The sequence below is a fragment of the Idiotropiscis lumnitzeri genome, chromosome 2 (assembly GCF_059441095.1).
Source record: "Idiotropiscis lumnitzeri isolate Australia: NSW breed Sydney's pygmy pipehorse chromosome 2, RoL_Ilum_1.0, whole genome shotgun sequence".
Classification (NCBI taxonomy): Eukaryota; Metazoa; Chordata; class Actinopteri; order Syngnathiformes; family Syngnathidae; genus Idiotropiscis; species Idiotropiscis lumnitzeri.
In genome coordinates, this window is record NC_142392.1 from 21,944,541 (window position 1) to 21,953,292 (window position 8,752).

At 42.0% G+C, this 8,752-nt stretch overlaps 1 protein-coding gene across 1 annotated transcript; it reads right to left on the reverse strand.

The window, feature by feature from the left end:
* Nucleotides 1-999: 999 nt before the first annotated feature.
* LOC148341970 (uncharacterized) lies at nt 1,000-6,259 on the reverse strand. Its single transcript, XM_088288727.1, has 2 exons — nt 5,843-6,259; nt 1,000-2,760 (listed from the first exon to the last, which is right to left on the reverse strand). The coding sequence occupies exons 1-2, from the start codon at nt 5,964-5,966 to the stop codon at nt 1,223-1,225; spliced, it is 1,662 nt and encodes a 553-aa protein (XP_088144853.1). The 5' UTR covers nt 5,967-6,259; the 3' UTR covers nt 1,000-1,222.
* Between the last annotated feature and the right edge of the window lie 2,493 nt (nt 6,260-8,752).

An 8,752-nucleotide genomic window follows, 5' to 3' on the forward strand; every position in this document is an offset into this window, starting at 1 on the left:
GGGACAATATTATTGAACCAAACAATGATATTTGAAAACAAAAAAAATTGAATTATTACAAAAACAATAAGAGCAGCATGTTAGAATGCAGGAGACCCTTCTATCGACTGTGTTTGAGTCTTCCCGGACGTCGTACTGTTGTAAAATGCGATTGGACAGTAAACAGCCAATCAGAATCAGCCCTAGTGTCCGACTCCTGATTGGTTAATAATTGTGGGACAGTTGACACGTCTGCATCGTAAACGTAAAGCTGCGTTTTGTACCGTAGAGGAGAGAAACCGGAAGATTTGCTCTTTTTGTGGAACCCACGCAGAGACAGTTCAACACCCGTTTTGGATCGGCTCATACTCAAGGACATTTTGGAAGGACTTCAATAAATTTGTCAGTTTATTTCTTTATAAAGACTTTTCTTTAAAGTGGGAAAAAGTTGTTTTCTGTTTCTTTTAGAAAAGTGGTGCAGAAGATGCTTTTTTCATAATTTATTTGCTCATACTTAGGGCTAGGTTTTTATTCATAAATGTAAGTTTGGCAATCAGAAACCGACCTTTTCACACTGACACTGTTTTCGATATTAGACTTTGCATTGACTCCACTAACACAAAGGCTCAGAAAAAAGGCCAGTTGAACAAGTGATTTTATTGATGACTGTGGAAGGTACCGATTTCATCAGCACAGTTTCTTCTCACACATTTTCCATTAGGTACGATTAAAAAGACAACGGAAAAGCATGTTAACAAATGTTGTTCTAGGCAAAGGTAATTAATTTCATTGCTAATGTTTGATATTAAAAACAAAAAAACTCATCATCACTCAGACACAATGGTTCTTCTGGCACTGATCACATTGGCTTAATGTCAATAAAAAAGCTTTGCAAAATTCAATTTATCATATTTTATTCAAAATCACATTTACATCTTACCACAAAGAGTCAGTTCCTTCCGGTTTTTTTTTAAGCTTCAAGGATTGCTGCAATTTTCACCAGCACAATTGTGAGTCTCAGCACCGTTTTTAGAAAATAATTTTTTTGCACAAACGCTGCAACTGAATGGCTTGTCTCCAGTGTGTGTTCTTGTGTGGGTTTTAAATGCGACTTTTGAGAGAAACTCTTGCCACAAACTGAGCATGAAAAAGGTTTTTCACCACTGTGTATTCTTCTATGTTTTGTTAACCATATTTTATTCAAAACCACATTTACATCTTACAACAAAGAGTCAGTCTTTTTTTAAGCTTCAAGGATCGCTGCTATTCTCGTCATCACAATCGTGTCTCTCTGCACTCTGTTTTGAGGAGAATTTTTTAGCACAAACGCTGCAACTAAATGGCTTGTCGCCACTGTGTGTTCTGTTAAATGTGACTTTTCAGGGAAGCATTTGCCGTGTGATCTTCTATGATTTGTTAAAGTTGATTTTTGAGAGAATCCTTTGCCACAAACTGAGCAGGAAAAAGGTTTTTCACCACTGTGTGTTCTTCTATGTTTTGTTAAAGTTGACTTATCAGAGAAGCTTTTGCCACAAACTGAGCAGGAAAAAGGTTTTTCACCACTGTGTGTTCTTCTATGTTTTGTTAAAGTTGACTTATCAGAGAAGCTTTTGCCACAAACGGAGCAGGAAAAAGGTTTTTCTCCACTGTGTGTTCTTGTGTGGATCCGTAAATGTGACTTTTCTGAGAAGCTTTTACCGCAAACCGAGCAGGAAAAAGGTTTTTCTCCAGTGTGTGTTCTTGTGTGGCTTGTTAACGTTGACTTTACAGAGAAGAGTCTACCACAAACTGAGCATGAAAAAGGTTTTTCTCCACTGTGCTTTCTTGTGTGACTTGTTAAACCTGCCTTTTGAGAGAAGCATTTTCCACAAACTGAGCAGGAAAAAGGTTTTTCACCACTGTGTGTTCTTGTGTGTTCTGTTAAACCTGCCTTTTGAGAGAAGCATTTTCCACAAACTGAGCAGGAAAAAGGTTTTTCTCCACTGTGTGTTCTTGCGTGGCTTGTTAAATTAGACTTTTGAGAGAAACATTTGCTACAAACTGAGCAAGAAAAAGGTTTTTCTCCACTGTGTGTTCTTCTATGTTTTGTTAAATTTGCCTTTTGAGAGAAGCATTTTCCACAAACTGAGCAAGAAAAAGGTTTTTCTTCACTATGTATTGTTGTGTGTTTTATTAAATATGACTTTAAAGAAAAGCTTTTGCCACAAACCGAGCAGGAAAAGGGTTTTTTACCACTGTGAGTTCTTGTGTGCACTGCTAAATGTGCCTTTTGAGAGAAGCTTTTTCCACAAACTGAGCAGGAAAAAGGCTTCTCTCCACTGTGAGTTCTTGTGTGCGCTGTTAAATGTGACTTTCGAGAGAAGCTTTTGCGACAAAATGAGCATGAAAATGTTTTTTCTTCACTGTGTGTTCTTGTGTGCGGTTTTAAAGACAACTTTGAAGTTAATGAGTCAGTGTGGCATGCCCTTTCACCTTTGGCTTGCCCATTATCACCATCATCCTCATCATCATCATCATGAGCGTCTGATAATGTGTCCTCATTATGTGCTTGTGATGGCCCCCAGTGGTCTTCGTCACCTTCTGTTGTCACGTGATGACTTGAACTGCTACTTGGAGGCTCCGCCCCTCTGTTGTCCTCACTCTCATCCTTGTTTTCAACTTCAGTCTTTATAGGGACAACGTTCAGTGGTGACTTGTTGATCTCCTCCTCCTCCTCCTCCTTTTTGATATGAGTCAAGTCTGGCTCCTCTTTCACAGAACAGAGATCGTTTTCACTGACGTCTGTAGGACACAGAAAGACAAATTTGGTTTGGTCAAATCAAACCTCAGGCGGCGACTTTGTCTTATATTGTTTCTACCGCGCTACCTTGACTTGCGCCTGCCGCACATGGAGCAATGCGTGCGACCCCAACTTGGACCGGACCATGGGGGCATTTCACAAAATTACGTCCTACAATGTAAACCTCCCTTTAGCAGCACAACTGTGATAAACGAGCATTTAAAAAGGAAACACGTTGCGGCTGATGCCCGATTTCATTCCTGACATAGTCAAAGACGTTTCTGGAATATGTATTCAAATTCAACTAAGATACTCCAGAATATTTTAAGAGTTCACTGAATTATTTTGTACCTGCAATGATGCATAACAGCCATAGGGTGTCAGTAATGAGTAACAAAGTAGAAATTAGAATTAGAATTAGAAATCCCTTTATTGTCATTGTACTCAAGTGTGCAACGAGATTAGAGGGCTCCCCTCTCCAGTGCAATACAACAATAATACAGACAAATATATAAATTAGATAAATAAATAAGAGAGTGCAATGGAATTTAGTACTGAATAGTGTATATAAAAACACATCACAATGCTGTTCTGCAAGGTAAGGGTGTTATTGTGTGTGTGTGAGAGTTCAGAATGGAGATGGCTCTCGGAAAGAAATAGTTTCTCAGTCTATTGGTCCTCGATTTGATGCATCTGTAGCGCCTGCCAGAGGGCATCAGGTCGAACAGGTGTGAGTTTGGGTGGGTATTGTCTTTGACGATGTTGAGAGCCCTTCTGAGGCACCGGGCGGTGTTGATGTCCGACAGTGAGGGGAGAGGGCAGCCAATAATCCTTTGCTCTGTTTTGACCGTCCTCTGGAGCCTCACTCTGTCCGCCTCAGTGCAGCCGCTGTACCAGGTGGAGACACAGTACGTCAGCAGGCTCTCGATGGACGAGTGGTAGAAGGCTGTCAGTCTCTTTACCTCCTCTCTGTAGGCTGTCTCGTCACCTTCCGAGATCAGACCGACCACTGTCGTCAGCAAACTTGACGATGGTGTTGTTGCCGTGGGCCGGGCTGCAGTCGTAGGTGTAGAGGGCGTACAGGAGAGGGCTCAGCACGCATCCTTGAGGGGAACCGGTGCTCAGCATGCGGGTGGAGGACGTGTAGGGGCCGAGCAACACAGTCTGGGGTCTGTTGGTCAGAAAGTCCTTAATCCAGATGCGTGTGAGGGCAGGGAGGCCGAGAATGTCCAGTTTGGCGACGAGGATGTCTGGGATGATCGTGTTGAATGCCGAGCTGTAGTCCACAAAGAGCATCCTTGCATAGCTCTGCTGTTGTTCCAGGTGGCCCAGCACAACATGCAGAGTAGTGTCGATGGCGTCCTCAGTGGATCTGTTAGCCCGGTATGCAAACTGGTAGGGGTCCAGAGTGGGAGGAAGGCAGTCCCTGATGTGCTGGAGAACCAGCCTCTCGAAGCACTTCATGATGACTGGTGTGAGAGCAACAGGACGGTAGTCATTCAGGTGGACGGCTGGTGACTTTTTGGGGACAGGAATAATGGTGGAAGTTTTCAAGCAGGAGGGGATGACTGCTTGAGCCAGGGAGCGGTTGAAGATCCTGCAGAAAACATGTGCCAGTTGGTGGGCACATGCTCTGAGGACCTTGCCTGGTATTCCGTCGGGTCCAGTAGCTTTTCTGGGGTTAACCGCCAGGAGCGCGCGCCTCACATCGTGTTCCTCTACGATGAGTGGGGGGGGGAGTTGGAGCATGAAGTGCGGGGGTGTGACGGTTGGGGCGAGTCAAAGCGAGCGAAGAAGCAGTTAAGCTCCTCTGCCAGCGATGCACTCGGGTCTACAGAGGTCGTGCTGCCGCCACGGAAGTTGGTGATGCTCCGTAGACCCTGCCACACCTCCCGTGGTCTGTTACTGGCAAGGTGGGCCTCCAGCCTCCCCTTGTAGATTGCCTTGGCTAGCTTGATGCCTTTGCTCAGGTCAGCACGGGCCACCCTGTACTGGGCTTTGTCGCCTGACCTGAAGGCAGCGTCCCGGGCCTTGAGGAGAGCGCGAACCCTGCTGGACATCCAGGGCTTCGCATTTGGGAAGGTCCGTATAGTCCTGTGTAGGGACACAGTATCCATGCAGAACTTGATGTAGTCCAGTACACAATGTGTGTAGACATCAAGGTCCTGATGATCAAAGAGGTCCCAGTTTGTGTCTTGAAAGCAGTCCTGTAATTCACTCATGGCGTCGTCACGCCAGGTTTTCACAGTCTTTGTGGTGGGCCTGAATCTGCGTCTGAGAGGGGTGTACGCAGGTGCGAGCTGCACATCATCATTGGCATTTGTATAAATTACCAGGAACTATGAGTTGCAGTGGAGATGCAAACCACCTGGGCCACAGGAACTTTATTACTAGGAACTAAATGTTCCTGGGCTTGTTAGTAGAAAAGGGGGTTGTGACGTTCTCCCTTTTTAAGCCCATTGTAAGCCAAAGATGCAGATGCATTCCTTGCAGCATGCGCTTTTTCACCGATGAGATCCTAGCAACCCTGGATAGATGCATTAAATGAATTTTAAATGTTTGGATGGGGTGAAACTACGCACATGAACACAAAACAGTGCAGATCCACCGGAGGTTCATTGACTCTCACCCGAGCAAGCCAGTACAAAGTTAATAAATAAATAAGACCATTACGTGCTTGATTTTTTGTAAACTTAATATTTTGTGTTTTATTCACTAAAATTGATCAACCGCCATTGATGTTTTCGCCGCAGTGTGCACATTTTTTTAGAGTCAGGCAGAATTCCTTCCGTAAGGAATTGCTTGAACAAGATATAAAAAACAGAAAATGTAAAATGTTAAATAATGAGTTTAAATTTGATATTGGGAAAAACATTTGGTTATTCTTTGGCATTTATTTTTCCGCACCGATTTAATTTGGCATAAACAAATGTTCAGCAAACCGACAAGTAAAAGGCAATATTTAAAAATAAAACGGCAATAACCTCGAACGCATTTCCCCAAACAACTTAATGTTGTGATGCATATTTTTAACGATAGAAAGTCGTTCTTTACAAAGTAAATGAGAGTAAAACGTGTACAAACCTGATATGAGTGGCACAACACGAGGCTGGTTGCAACCTTCGTCCAGCAGTTGAAGATGTTGCTCGTTTTCTTCTTTTATTCCACAAAGTTCCTCTTTGTACTTGGGTGTCGTTCTTTCACACATTTTCAAATGATAATTCCAAAAAATCCGCACTTGATCTCTGCTTGGCGATGAGTCAATGTGCCTCTTTTCGTTAGCGGCTAGCTAGCTAACAAGCTAAGCTAACTACGCCGAAAAGCATCAACGCGCGAAGATGAGATTATCGGGACACAAAGACTTAATGAATTATGTCGTAGTCCTTTAGAGTAGCACTGGACATCCTTTGAGAAAATTACAGTCAGTTCTACACTAAATCAGAAGAATTTAGCGGTGGACTGTTTTTGTTCCGGTGTGGACGGGTCGGGGGATGTGGTCGAGGTCGAAGATGCGCGCTTGCTTATGACGTCATGCACGTATTTTTCAAATATATTTCTTTGCCTCTGTGTTTGTTTTTACCCCTGTCTGATCTATTTTAATATATATTTAATATAATATTTTAATTCGGTTGTTAAAAAAATTAACAAAATAACTAAATTAACACCACATTGGCGAGTCAGCTCTTACGTCACTTCCGCCTAAGCCCCGAGAAGCCGCTGCTGCTCCAGCAGTGAGACGTTTCCGTTTCTCCGACCGAACTTGCAACAATGCTCTGGTTCACTCGGGCTGCAAGATTGTATGAATATAATGTCTGCATATACTAGCAGTGCTTCTCAATTATTTGACGCCCGCCCCTTCCAAGAAGAAAAAGATTCGCGCCCCCCCACCACCATTTTTTTCTGTCTTTGTATATTGATGTTAGATTGTCAATAAAATATCCCTTAACTAACCTAAATTGATAAGAAATATAATTTTGAGAACTATTATAGTAAGGATCTCGAAACTCAGTACTCTATTGTACAAATATTGATGAGATGACAAATATTTGTCATGTCATTATCCACACCGCTTATCCTGTACAGGGTGGCGGGAGGGTGCTGGAGCCAATTCCAGCTGACTACGGGCGAAAGGCGCACTACACCCTGAACTGGTCGCCAGCCAGTCACAGGGCAGACATAGTCACCGTGACTGAGTGGCAACTGAACCCACGTTGCCTGCACACAACTCAGGGGAGTGTACCACTACACCATCAGCGACATGATAAATATTTCCGAATACGTTTTTTGTAAAATACTTTCTTAAAATTAACCAAACACAGTTCTTAATACGTACATAATATAGAAAAGACAAAAAGAAGAGCCAGGCGGATTTTAAACAAAAATTTTATATGAATAACATAAAGCAACAGCTTTAGTATTGTTGGAGTTGAGTCACCGTGGAAATGAGAAGTAGTTAGTAAATCAACCTTTAAAAGCCAAACTTACGCCAGTACGTGTTCGTTTTTTTGTATTCAAGAAGAAAAGGGTAAAATAAAGACTCAACAACTGTTCAGAGTTCCGATATTTAGTTTCTTCAATTTCTGGAGTTCAGGAAATAGTACAAAGACAGATATCTGGGCAGCTTTTTCTTAATCTCACGAGAAACTACACTTGGGCGAGCACAGTCTAAAAATGCGCGCCATCTTTCAGCCCAGCTTCAGTTTTTATAGGAGTTTTTTTTTATCAAGGGTAATGTAGGTTGAATCTGTCGTCCTCGCTCCCTCTCACGGCACGGGTCCACGTCCAAGGGAAGGTCCTCCCCAGGTTAGTCATCGTCTGGATAGTTTATTCCCGTCTGGTCCCCAAGACTGGCACGCCAAGGCTGGCCTTCTCCGGCGGGCAGTCTCTCTGTCTCTCTCCCCGCTGGCATTCCTCTGTATTCTTGTCGGTGTGCATGTGTGCGTGTGTATGTGCACGTGTATATGCAGTTGTATGTATGTGTCTGTGTGTGTGCATGCGTATGTGCATGTGCTCCGATCTCCAATTGTTATGTCTTTCGGAATGTGTTTTTTTTATAGCGTCAGTGTGAGTCCTCCAGTGCCCAATTTGGTATGTTTGCATATCTACAGCCAATGTGGAGAATGAGCTTCGTGGTATTTGTCCATGAAGTGCTGTGAATGCAAGTCATGGAAATGCTATGTGTGCAAATTTGTTCTCACTACCCAAAATTTCAATAAAGTTCACACATTTAAACTAAGTACTATAAATTTAGCATATGAGAATAATATAATAAATCATTAAACATCAGGCCTACCACCCAGTCATTCTTGTGACCCGTGCTTCTAGTTTCATTTGATAAATGCTTATTGTTTCATCAATGTTTAACATATTCCGTAAATATGAACCTGCTAACTTTAATAATCGACATTCTGTCCCGTATGTGTTTAAAATAATGCCAGCAATCGTAATACAATCCTTCATTTACCATTCCAGCACTTTTATCATTGCAGTATTTTTTATCATTGCAGCATTTTTATTAATTTCCCCTCTGTACCATGGACAGACATTCGGAGTGTTTCCTTACACTTGTTTTGTTGTGGGATGTAAGTGTGTATATTCAGGGGGATTTGTGTATTTACGTATATACAGTGTATATTTGCATGCTTTTTATGAATGTCTGCTGCTAATGTTATACATTAATGGCTACATTACGCCGCCGCCTCTGTGTGATCTATACCTTTGCTGCTGTAACACTGCAAATTTCCCCATCAAAGGACATCTTTATCTTTATCTTTAAAAACCTTGTGTTGGTGCTTGTTAAATAATTTTCCATAAGATTAAGATTGAACAAAATGGTGAAACAAAAATTTAAAAAGTAAATACTGTAACAATTAAACATTGAATACTAAATTATTCCTAAAACAGTTCAATGAATGTTGAAATTAATAGTGAATTATTGTAGTTTAATGAATACTGAAACGAATAATGAAATATTAAAGTACTTAAATAAACACC